Source organism: Nanorana parkeri, unplaced genomic scaffold (assembly GCF_000935625.1).
Source record: "Nanorana parkeri isolate BGI_ZX_2015 unplaced genomic scaffold, ASM93562v1 scaffold1375, whole genome shotgun sequence".
NCBI classification, from domain to species: domain Eukaryota; kingdom Metazoa; phylum Chordata; class Amphibia; order Anura; family Dicroglossidae; genus Nanorana; species Nanorana parkeri.
In genome coordinates, this window is record NW_017307643.1 from 247,969 (window position 1) to 260,985 (window position 13,017).

At 38.8% G+C, this 13,017-nt stretch overlaps 1 protein-coding gene across 1 annotated transcript in view; it reads left to right on the plus strand.

Moving 5' to 3' along the window:
* Positions 1-5,714, plus strand: part of FIG4 (FIG4 phosphoinositide 5-phosphatase) — a 252,711-nt gene extending 246,997 nt beyond the window's left edge. Inside the window, exon 23 of the mRNA XM_018569658.1 lies at positions 5,401-5,714. Coding sequence (XP_018425160.1) covers positions 5,401-5,578 — 178 coding nt within the window. The 3' untranslated portion in view covers positions 5,579-5,714. The remainder of the gene's footprint in view (positions 1-5,400) is intronic.
* Positions 5,715-13,017: the final 7,303 nt, after the last annotated feature.

The window sequence follows — 13,017 nt, forward strand, 5'->3', positions numbered from 1 at the left end:
AATATTAGCTTAATTATGAAAGAAATAATATATTAAATATTGCACACCACATTGAGTCCTCTAGATGGAGCACTTTCTACATGTGGAAATTAAATAGCAATATATAAACAATTTGTTACACCTCATGTTATATTCATTGGTACTAAAAGCAATTACTAACAAAAAAATAGTTGGGCAGAAAATAGCAGAAGTGTCCCTGCAAGTGGCTTGCACTTGCAAATCATTATCATGTTATGTCTGGACTTGTTGATGTGTGCAGGTATACTATGATGAAATTCTGTAAAATGCTTCAGGATGAACTGAACCCTTTGATCTAATCTTAAAACCAAAGTGACTTTTGTCCCTAATGTGTCTCTGAGCCACCTGCTTCAAAATACATTCTGCAAAAACCCAATAATGACTGTGACTTGGTGGTAAGAATTTAAAGTGTATTAAAAGGACGCCAAATATAACACTGCATTTGCACGCTAGGCTGTCTTATACTTCCTCATAGGTAGGGATGGCGTTTGGGTTCACCACCCAAAAAAAAAAAAACTACAGGGGGGAATGGGTAGCCGCTAAACAGCAACTACAGTTGTTGCTGCACCATTCAAAATTATAGCCCTAAAGGCTTGTTTCCACCATCTCCAGACCAGATCTTGATGCTTATTTTCAAACGCAGCTGCACACGTTTTTGATGCATTTTTTTTTAAGTATGCAAATTATGTCTCTGAGGTCATTTCCTGCTTCCTCTCAGTCTTTCACGTGTTTGTGACCTTCACAGCAGTTGAGCAAACATGGAGCCATGGAAAGCGGGCATTGTCTTAGCACTGTGTCTGTTATTCTTGTATGGTGGGTTTGTAGGATCATAAAGCTCAGGACACTCCTGCACATAGGTGACAAAAAGGTCAGTGTCAATATGTTTGTCCACCATGTTGGATAGAACACAGAGGTCAAGGTAAGCAATGTACTGAAAATGCCCCTTTTCCATAAGGAAGTGTCCACTGTTGATTAGGTCATCAAAAGTGACAAAAAAAATATAGATTTTTTTCTGTGTGTGTCAGCGCGTTCCGGTGTGTTCGTATGCATTTTTGACGCGTTCTAGACCAGAAAAAAATTGTGCATGCAGTACTTTTTTTTTAACGCACCCAAAGTGATTGCACTGGTGGGAACTACAGCCCTAAATACCATAGGAAAACATGGGGATGCATTTCTGGTGCGATTAAAAAAAATGTATGGTCTGGTGATGGTGGAAACAAGCCCTTAAAGGAGAACTATGAGGTGAGTGCTTTTCACTCACCTCATAGTTCTAGCCGACCTGTGACAATGAGACTGTCACAGGTCGGCTCAGTAGATCGCGAGGTGAGCGAACACATACCGGGTTCGCTCGCCTTTCGATCCTGTCACAGCTCTCTGCCGTGACAGGGGGAGGGGCTGGATTCCCCTCTCCGCGCTCCGATCTGCCTGCGCATAATCGCCTTTTTATTTTTTAAATTTAATTATTCCTTTTTTTTTAATGTTTATTTCTTCAAAAAAATGTATCTATTTTTTCCCACTTAACTTTATTGCTATCACACAGTGCTAATAAGCCCCTGTGTGATAGCAATTGGAGGTGACAGGTTCTCTTTATTGACCCTGTCATCTCCAATACAGGAGTTCCTCTCTCCTTGTCGCACTCCTTACCGATATGTCACTTGTAGTGGGGGGTGCTCGCAGTGACCGCGGATGGCGCCGCGAATGTCAGCAAAATTGTAGAAATGTCACCAGTCCTATTAAGATAGCAAAAGCTTCATTTATTAGCCTGATGAAGGGACCCTGCGCGGTCCCGAAAGCGCTTGTTTGTTCATATGACAAAAAACTTCAATAAATGAAGCTTTTGCTATCTTAATAGGACTGGTGACATTTCTACAATTGTAGGTGAGAGGGGAAGACTGCTATCCCCTCTCACTGTGCAGGTTTACTTTTAACCCTGTCAGTCAGAAAAAAAACAAAAAGAAACCCCCATAGGAATGCATAGCTAGATTCCTATTGGCTATTTCACTTTGCAATCGCAAACTAGCTATTGCTCCCGCCCTCTGCTGCTGTCAATCACTAGATGGGGACCTGATTGAGAACTGCAGGTCCCCCTCTGCTGATTGATAACAGCAGTGGGCGGATACAATAGCTAGTTTGCTATTGGCTATTGCAAAGTGAAATAGCCAATAGGAATCTAGCCATGCATTCCTATGGTGGGTTTTTTTTTTTTCTGACTCACTGCGGGCCCGATGTCAGAGCAGAGAAATGTTTACTCTGCGCCATCAAGCAGATTAAACCTTTCCGGGAGAAATGTTTTTGGTTTTTTTTCTGACTGACAGCGGGCCGATGTCAGAAAAAAAAAAAGAAAGCGCTCCTCTTCTGGGTGGCCGGGAGCCGCTAGGCGAATCCTGGCAAATCGTCATTCGACCCCCAGGTTGAGAACCGCTGCCTTAAAGGCTGTTGTGTCTCTGAACTGGTGTGCCACTGGCAAGATTGTATGTAGTTAAGATCTTAAGACTTTATTATTTTTTATTTGTTAAGAGTAATCTGTCCTATGACTTTTAGATCTGCTGTTTCTGCTGCCTCCATGGGTCAAATCAAACCTATTACCACTTGATAAAAGAAAATCAGGTGTGGCAGCCAGAACTACATAAAATAACTTTTATTTTTAATTTGAAATGAATCAGATTGGGGTGTTGCTGCTGTATTTAGGCCTAGCTAAATGTAAAACTAAAAAAAACGATTACACGTCGTAAATATGTGATGCCAGAATATAGTGTCGCTGGCGCTGTCAAAAAGTAGTACTGTTTCATAACACCACAAACAGCTTTAATGGGTTAAAGGTTTGGTGTTTTTTTCCATGTCACCCTCAAGTTTGCATTGAAATTACCCACTCCCTGCTAAAATGTTCTTTTTTTTGCATTGGTACATGTCCCCTATGGCAGTGCCTAGCTCGTTATGCCTTGACAATTAGAATTTAGTATTTTTTTTCAGTTTTTGCAAATGTCAGACTGGTTTAATTGAGCCCGGGCAGATTAGCCCATCCCTACTGATCACTAATATTTAAAAACGAATTCCAGGCAAAAATTTTCTTACCCTTTACAGTGGGGCTTCCCCCACACTGCAAGGGTTAAGTGCTCGTTTTGGTCTAGGTGCAAAAATAGCAAGGTTATACTCACCTGAACCTTGCAGCCGGCTGGCTGTTAGAATGTTCCCTCCGGCTTGTCTCCTCATCCGCTCTAGCGATAAAATGTTCCTTGGCATCCTCACATACTATACACTGTATTGGACATGATGGCTCAAGGGCCTTATACCATCGGGGTAGAGGGGGAGAGAAGCTGGAAGGACCAATCTAAGAGCCAGCCGGCTCCAAAGATCAGGTTGGTATAACGTTTTTTTTTTATTTTAGCAGCTAGGGTAGCCCTACTGTTCTCCTTTAAATATTGCTCTGCAGGTCATATATGAATGTACATCTGAATCAGCAGACCCAAACCAGTACAGCCAACATTAATATGCAGGTGACAGAGAAAAGCTTTTGAGACCATTCCTTCACAGTCCGACTGTACAATTTGTAATACAGGATAAGCAAAACTACTGTTCATCATTTTCTTATTTGTATGTATAGTGTCCAGATATAGCAGAATGCTACAGCGTATTGAGAACATCTCTGACCCGGAAGGAGCTTACAGTTTATCATGTTTACTATTGCGAACTGGACACAAGATAAGACCAATTTTGGCCGGTTAAACTACCCATATGTTTAAAGATTGTGGGAGAAAGTTGGACCTCAACACCCTGCAGACTGTGCTAATGAATTCCAGCAGTGCATACCTGCAATGCAAAACACTGAGCCACCATCTTGCAATCACTATTGCTTTCCATTCTTACAGCAGAAAGGATTGTTGTGCCACAGTTCACAAATAATGCTGTGTTTGCTTATATGTAATGATGTGGCGCTCCTCCCCACAGCATTCTCCTGTAAATCCATGGCAGAGGGTGGTCCCTTGATGCCGTGGGCTCACAGGAAGTGGGCGTCTATCAGTCCAGAAGAGGAGCGGCACAGCATAGCTGAATCAGTCTGAGAGGGGCAGCACTGAAGTCTGGGTCAGTATAGCAGACGGAGCTGCTTTTTTATTTTCCATATAGCCTGTGAACCTGGAGTTGGGAGTTAAGGGTTTGCAAACTTTCATTCATTACTTTTTATTCATAGTGTAATAGTTCCAGCATAAACGTGTTATATTTGAGAATCTGGTTCAACATGTCTGTTAATCAAGACACAATATAATCTGTTTTGCTTTACAGCGGGCAAAATTTGAGCAGGATTATGTAATTTCTGTTCGCCACTGTATGAAATTATACTTTTAGTCACTTAGCTTGTGTTATTATGCCAACTGATATAAAAGTAATAGGAGCGCTTCCTGCTATTACAACAGAAAGCACATTTTACAAAGAGCAGCAGCACACTAAACATGAATATTAAAGATAGTTTCATTATCTTGAGCCAAATGGGCTTGGACTGTGATGTCAAAGTTGTCGTGAATGAAGGAAGGGTGTTGATTAGATTGATGTGCTGGTTATGCAAATGACTGAAGAAAACACAGCTCTTTGGCATTACTCAGCATTGTCATGTTATAATTCTTTTAATAGGGCAAAATGTTCAGAAATGCAAGTAGGCCAAGGATAAGTAAGGTGGATTTTAAGAACGCGCACCTTGGTGTGCTATTCAGGCTTGTTGGAGTTAATGTGGCTATGTACTGCTGGAAGCTGCTTTATGTGCCTGTTTAAATTCAATAACTCATTACTAGCGGTGTGCTTTTTCTTTGTCTGCTTTGGGAAAATCTGAATTATATCACCATTACTTCCTCTAATTTTCCTTTAGCCTAAATATTTTGCTGGAAGATTACTGCATGCATTATCTGAACTAAGAGAGGTCAGGGTCCACAGCTGGGTGTATACCATTTGGTTTTTTTGCTTCATTAGAGAGTTGGTGTGGAATGCCCAGATATTACAGGTAAAAGAGGTGGACAGACAGAGGACCATGGTGTGACCTTTCTCAATTGCAGCCATTACAATATAGAATGGCCGCATGGATGGTTTTCACCTTAGCAGAATATTGACCTCAAAATACCTCTTTATTTTTAAGTGCTAAAACTCATAGCAACCAATCAGAATCCATCTTGTACTGATTTGATTTCAGTAAAGTGTTTATCAAAATGCCCTGCATTCACATGTGCTAACAAGTAATATGCTGACAGAAGAAGAGAGAAGGGAGAAGCACATGTATTTTTCCTGTTATTATCTCCTACATATTCAAATAATGTTTTGTGTCACCTTATAGGATGGTATATAGGGCATTCACTTTAAATGTACATTTCGCTAAATTTCAAAAATTTGTATTTTCTACAGGAACTGCATCTCATTCTTTTCCCAGGACAACATATATGAAGTAACACCTCCCAAGGTAGACCGAAAATCAATGGATATTTTTCATGCTCACATCCAAGCAGGCAGAGGTATCATGCAGCCACTTGGGAAAGAAGACATGCTCATGTACAGAGAATACATACGGAACCGCTACATGTAAAGGACTCAATTGTAACTTATTACAGCTGATAGGATCATACATTAGTAACCGTTTGTAAATGTACGATATTGCGAATTTTGTGCATTGCATAAATACTTGACTGATTAAATAATTCATGTTAAATGTTTATGTTTTATTCTTGGCTTTAGTAAAGTACTAATAAAAGGAATGTCATCTTTGCCTATGGTTTTCTGTCTCCACCTTCAGACTAATGAGGGGTTTCATATCTTATACTGCAGGGCATGCAGATAAATTCTGAGGAACTCAGAAAATATTTGTGTTAAAGAGTAAGCCAAAAAGTATATTTGGGTTGACACCAGAGGGTGACTGAAATATGTAAATCTCTTGAGAATGCCATGTAGGAGATTTCCTAGGAGATCTTGGCTCCGTCATTGCATTTGCATTAAGTATCCAACTTTGCGTTAAAAGGACCTTTTGAATTTGTTTCAATATTCTTCTATTATTTTTGCCAAAAATAAAACATGGTAAAGCACAATTGGAAACAGTCCAAATGTTGATTGGATAGGTAGTGTGCAATAATGATAAAGAAACCTATCCGTGAAGAATATTGGACATTCACACATATGTATGCCGACCATTGCATACCAGCCAAATGGTAGTAAGGAAATTCCATCTCCACCATTAGGATTCTCCCAGATTATTATATCTACAGCCATCATTCGTATAGGTTTCACAGTGCCTGGACCAAACGAGAACGTAGTATGGGAAGTGAAGAATAACAGAAGCAAGTAAAAAAGTGTAGTGAAAGAAGAGGTGGGCAAAAATAAAGAGATAAGTGGGACAGGTAATGAAGGGGAGGAGGCACAAGGTAAGGGTGCCCAAGGTTAACCAAGTTAGCCAGAGTCGGAGGACCCTAAATCATTAGTAATGTTTGGTCAAAATTGGAAGGCATATAGTGTGTCAACCAGGGTGTATGGAATTTATGCAAAGAATCATGTACCAAGATATCAGGACATTTGACGCTTGACAGTGCCACTTTGGGTATAGTAACCTCCATGCCTTGGCTAAAGTATGCTTAGCGGCTGTTTGAAATGTTATGTTTGACCTGGAAATGGGTACAGCTAACAAGTTTAGTAAAGCTTCCCGGGGATTTTTTTCTTATGCTCCTGCCCAAAACCATATATATCAGCTGGTACTATCCTATCCAGTGTTGTCTGACCTTAGGGCAATCCCACCATATGTGCAGGGATAACCTTAAAAACAATGAGGGGAGACACCCCGTGCAAATTTGGCAATTTGTTGGGGCAGCATGTAGCAGCAAAGAAGTACATTATAGTTAACCTCAATGGCTACAATTTATGGAGCAATGAGCAACCATGTTCCAAATTTGGGCCCATTCTTTGGGATCCAAATGTTTGTAGAGATCTTTTTCTCAACGAGAAACATAGCGTAAAAGGGGGGACATCAGCCTTTGAGTAGAGAAAGGTAGGTCAGGGAAATTGCTCCCTTGCCCCGGGGTCGTGAAATCAAAGGTGTGACTAAAGCTGATGGGTGGGAGGCTGTGTGGAGGTAGATGAGTTAAGGTAACTTTTATCTGCAAATAGTAAACGATTTGGTAACCCGGTAGTTTATGATTTCTCTTCACAGTAACAAGTGGTAAAATTCCTGACGGGGAAAGAAAATCATATAGTGATTTAAAGAGTGCTGGAGAATGGAATTATCAATCTGTTTACAATGGGATGGCATTGTCCGTAATAGGGTATTGATTGCAGTTATAACTGATTCATCTGCTTCTAAGCTTACCCACTGGGGGTGCCAGGTGTAGTGTGGAAGGAGAGTAGGGGGGCCAGGTGGGCTTCATAATAAGACCTTTTTAATTTACTTGGGCTACCACTACAGGCATACTTCATCATGTTGTGACTTTAGGAAATTATTTGCATAGTTTTATATTCAGAAGCACATTTTACATGCAGTAAGGTTTCCCATTGTCGGCAAAAAGCAAGACGTATTCAAAACAACCAGTTATTAAATTCTCACCAGAAACAAATAATCAACAGAAGTCTGCTGTATGACCTGCCAGTTCCAGTGAGCTGCAGTGCCGTGCTCTTCAGCATGATGTGGAGTAGCACATGAACAGCTGTTGCACAATTAAAGACTTTAATCTGGAACGAGTTATTATGTTCCATAATACAACATGAATCACTTCAATAACAACGGGAACAAGGCGTCAAGGAGAACAGTATATTTTTTTGGCTGTCATTTATATTACATTCTCCCAAATGCTGGATCTTATATATAACATACATTCGGGTTTATGACAGATACTTCAGTATGTCGATACCAGCATGTGATTCTATTAGGTCCATTCAGAACTGCTTTGGAGCTCCTTTGTGTTTTCTCGCAGAAAAAAAGTAATTTTTTAAATCGTATTAAGCATAATCGGCAGGGGCTATTTGTCTTCCTCTTAACCTAAATTTCAGGGGATGCAAAACTGGATTTACACAAGTCTTTCTTCAACATTTTTTCTTATTGGTATACTATACAAAAATGGAATCCCTGTTTCTAACCCATAGCTCAGTTTTTAAAAAAAGGCACTTACCTGTAGTGGAAAAGTAGGTGAAGCAACAGGAAACTACACCACCAACTGTAAATGTACACTGAAGGTTATAGAAATGCAAATCGACGTGTAATATTGTTAGGTTTTGCTGATGTCTGCAGATATCAGCAATAAAGGCCAGAAATAAAGGTTTATCTTCTCCACTCACTGTACTAGTAGAAATTATATTAGTTCTGTCCTATTAAATTGCAGGATTAGAGGACAATTGGGATATCTATAGTGAATCAGATACCTCAGTAGAACTTCCTCAGAGAAAAAGGGTAAACACTGATTTGAAGTTGTCCTAAATTAATCCCTATTGTTTCCTATGATGAAATACAAATCATCATAGTAAACATTAGGGTATTTGAAGACAACTCCAAATCATTCTCTACCATTTTGCTAGGATTGTCTAGTGCATGCATAATTTTTCAATGTTTAAATCATTTATCCAATGTCCATCTTGCACCTCTGTCTATTTATACATGTGTATAGCTTTCAGGAAAGGTACTTTTCACAGTTCTGAATTGTTGAGTTTACTTGCACCTTATGCATCTTGGGAAACAGCCATGTTTTCCTGCATTTTAAATTGCACTTGAGTTCTTATATTTTACATCCAGAATCCACAAGCTGAATAGATCAATTAAGCTTTGGTAACAGTATTGTTTAGAAGGGTAAACTTGTCACTTTGCCCATATAACACAAATAATAGGTTCTCTTGACAGCCCAAGTTATCTTATACCTGTAATTACTTTTTTTGCTCTGCTCCACCTGTTGGATCCTTGAAAAAATGTTTCCTTCCAAGTGATTGGTTGCTCAGGCACTTAGGAGGAAATGGTGAGAATCACATGCTCCTGCATATCTAGAAGTACTTTCTAGGGTCCTGGATAGTGATCAAGGCAGTGAGGGAAAACAGGAACAGTATGCATCTGTAATGAAGGAGGCTGACTAGCTGGTGAACCCTTTACCCTGAATAGGCAAAGCGACAGGTTATCTTTCATTAAGTTTTATGTAATACCCTTCAGTGTTTTTTTTCACAATAGGCTTTTCTGTGTGTGAGAGCATCTCCAGCGGGTGTTTTCCAGGATCAACAGATTATAGATAATGGAGTGGGGTAAACTGGTATATTACAGCAACATCTAGATGAAAACTGAACTACTCAGCAGGTAAGCTTCCCAATATCTATGCATTTTAAGGATTATTTTTCAGCTCCCAGTTACCAAGGTTCCGGTCATGTAAAACAAAGGCTAACAAGCAGCAACATTTGTTCTATGACCTTTCATAATGTAAATGCAAAATTAAAGCAAAACATAATTTATTTTCTTGAAATACCAATAGGCTGCTATTTAAGGAGCAGAAAATATACATCTTGACTTTGTAATACATATATATATAGAATAGTTTTGTTTTGTTGTGCTTTTGACTTTAGATTGCATAAGAAAGAAAATAATAGGTGCAGCCTCTTTAGGATTGAAATTTTTTTTATCCTAAAAAAAAGGTATTCTGCAATGGAAGTCTCCCTCGTCTCCCACTTTGAATGGGGGGAAACGGATGGTTGATCACATGCTTCCGGTCTATAAAATCACTTATGAACAACAAGGTAGACCCCCAATTCTTTGACCGCATGTGGAGACCATGGCTCTCCACCACCCATACCATTCCACTCCAACATTAAGAGTTTGATCGCAATGTATCATTTATTCCTTCTTTATGTTTCCCTCTCTTCTTCTCCTCTGATGTGCCTGGTGTACTTGTAGATGATTGCATTTTGAACCTTACACTCACCTGTCATTATCTTGACTAAGAGACATACACTGATTCAGTGTTGTTTTATTTTTATTTTTATTTTTTTTCATTTTTGTTGATAGTTGGTTTTATTGTACTGTTTATTTTCTCTTGCACCTAAAACTCAATAAAAATTATCTTTAAAAAAAAAAGGTGTGGGACCTGAAGGGGTAATATATACAATATGTGCAATTTTTTTACATTTTCTTTCCTATTTCAAATCTACAATACCTGTATACCTATACCTCCCTATGAGCCCATGCCTACCTCTAGTATTACAGGGGATCCTTTACACTTAGTGCAGCATTATCCAGCCTTGAATGGCTGTAACTGTTAAGTCAGTTATTTTAGGATTTGTTGAAATGTGGACCTTTACAGACAAATTGCAAACCTCATTTAGGGTACTCAGGCACAGGCATCAGAAAGAGCTCATCCACACTTCCTTTAACAGATCCACAACAAAAAAATGTCCACTCCAATCATTTCAGGATTCAATAAAAACAATATTATTCTGGAGACATGCACATCGAACCCTTCCTGGGACCTCCCCTCTCATGCAGCCAGCTCTGGAGTGCATGTAGATAGGAAGTGGCTGCAAAAAGGCAACAGGGTACCAGCAGCACTGAGATGCAACAAAAAGGTTAGAAAAGGTCATTCAGTTAAGGTTTACATCTCCTTTAAACCATTCAGCTTCCACTGAGTGTGCTTACATTTAACAAAAATATGAAAATACAAGAATAAAAGATACAAAAATATATAAACGTCCCCAAAAGTTTTTAAACAACCCCAGCCCCTACTGGGTTGGTGTGCCTACGTATGAAAATGGCATTTGCATCACACATGTTAGCTATCGCTGCACACATTGAAGTGAGAGCAATAATTCTAGCGCCATCATTAACTGTTAACTCTAAACTGATGATAAAGACTTTCAAACTGCCATCGATAAACAATTTTGAAACGGTGCCAAACTTTGGCACTGTTTCATGGGTGGGCACAATTTTAAGACTGGACATATTTGGTATCTATTCACTTGATGCAACCTCATCTTTACATTTTACCAATAAATTAGGTAATATATTGTGTTTGTGTGGGGGAAATTTCTTACTGTTTAATTTTTTACTTAATATTTTAAATTGCTAAATAGCCTTGAGAATATTATGCATTTAAGTCCCTATGTTCAGAAAACAATGTTGGGGGGTTTTAACTAAATTTCAAGCCAAAAATTAGCATTTTATCATGTGTGCAAAAAAAGAAAAAAAAACGGCTGTGACAGCGGAAAGGGTTAAATAGAGTGAGTCCCGTTTTTCACTTGTGTTTATTGAAGGACATAGCTGGATCCTTGAGATCTTCACCGTGGAGTTCATATTGCCACCTACAGGAGTAGGATGCTAGGCACACACAAAAAAACAAACAGAAGTGGCCCCTGATGGTGGCCTGACAGTGAAAAGGGTTAGAGTGAATGAGTTCTGTTTTTTGTACACATAAATCTTTAAAGTAAAAACTCAGGAGTTAAATCTTAAAAATGCATTCAAGTACCTTAACTGTTAACATAAATGTATCTTATTTGTATATCACTCAGTTGTAGATCCTCAAATCATCTCTGAATTCATCATGACACTTTCCTTCCTTCTGGAGGGTGGCTACTTTGGTTCCCCATGGTCCCTGTGTGTGTTGTAAAGTAGCCACTGCTGCAAGCTCGCTCCCGTGATGCACATTGTACATCCTCAAATCATCTCTGAGTTGGTGCTGACATACATCCTCATTGTCCCTGTGTGTTGTAGAGTAGCCACCACGCCAAGTTTACTCCCGTTATAAACTACAATCTCAATAGAAATTAGTAAAGTAAATGTGAAATTTGTATTCTAACACAAGAGAAAGCTGTATATGTAAGTGGTTGTAAAGGGCAAGAGGGACATTTAACCCCTTCGTGACGGGAGACGTACACTGTACGTCCAGCCACAAAGGGACCAAATGACTTGTCACGTACACTGTACGTGACGAGTTATTTGCTGCTTTAGAGGGCTGTTAATCGCTGAGAATCAGCTTTTAACATTCATTAATGGATGCCCTTACTACAGAGGCATTCATTAATGAAAGGGTTAACCTTTTTCAGACACCCGATACCTTAATATCGGGTGTCTGAGAGTCAAAGCAAAGCGGACACACATGCCGGCTTTTGCCGGCATTCTGACAGCTCGTATAGATCGAGAGAGATATCTCTCTCAAGCTATACTGGCTTTTTTTTCTTTTTTTCTTTCATGAATAGATACATAATGTGTCTATTCCTACAATGTATCTATTCCTGGAAGAAGAATGTTTCAGTTTGCTGATCGTTGTTGCAACAATCAGAAAACCTTTAGTGACAGCTGAATCCTGAACTGCTGCAGGATCAGTGTCACTAACTTATTATCGGCTGTTCTGAAGTTTGAAGCAGCCTGATAATAACCAAAAATGTATTAATTTATCAAGCAGTAACAGTGAGATTAATTCACAATGACTGCTTGATATAATTAAATAAATAAAATACAATTTTTAAGTTAAAAAAAAATTGTGAAAAGTGTAAAAAAAAATGTGTCAAAAAATAATAAAAGGGACAAATAAATGAATGTATTTATTGCATTTTTTTAGCTGTGCTGGTGTTGTAAAAAAAATACTACAAATCAAAACTGGGAAAAAAACGTTTTTTTTCTCTTTTTTTATATTTTATTTGTCCTAAGTGAGGCGTTAGACACACATATGTGATATAAATATGTAGCCCTATCTGTCCTCTAAAAAACAATATATAATATGTGTGGGTGCACTTTGTAAGAAAGTATATTACTGACGTGGAAGTATCACACAGCAAAAATGTCAAAAGTGTGTCAGTCATTTACGAACAGAAACTAAAAACAAGCTCAGTCATGAAGGGGTTAAAGCAAAGATACTAACTATTTAAACATGAGCTTAACTCATTTTAAACATCATCATATCTCTGCAGTGAAATTGACTTGTGGTTTGTAAAGTGTGGTGACTGTGTCCTAAAGAAGAAACATGTCATTGCCTGGAGAGTATACTCAAATCTTTTGCATGCAGGAGTTTTGGAGCACACTGTGAAAAT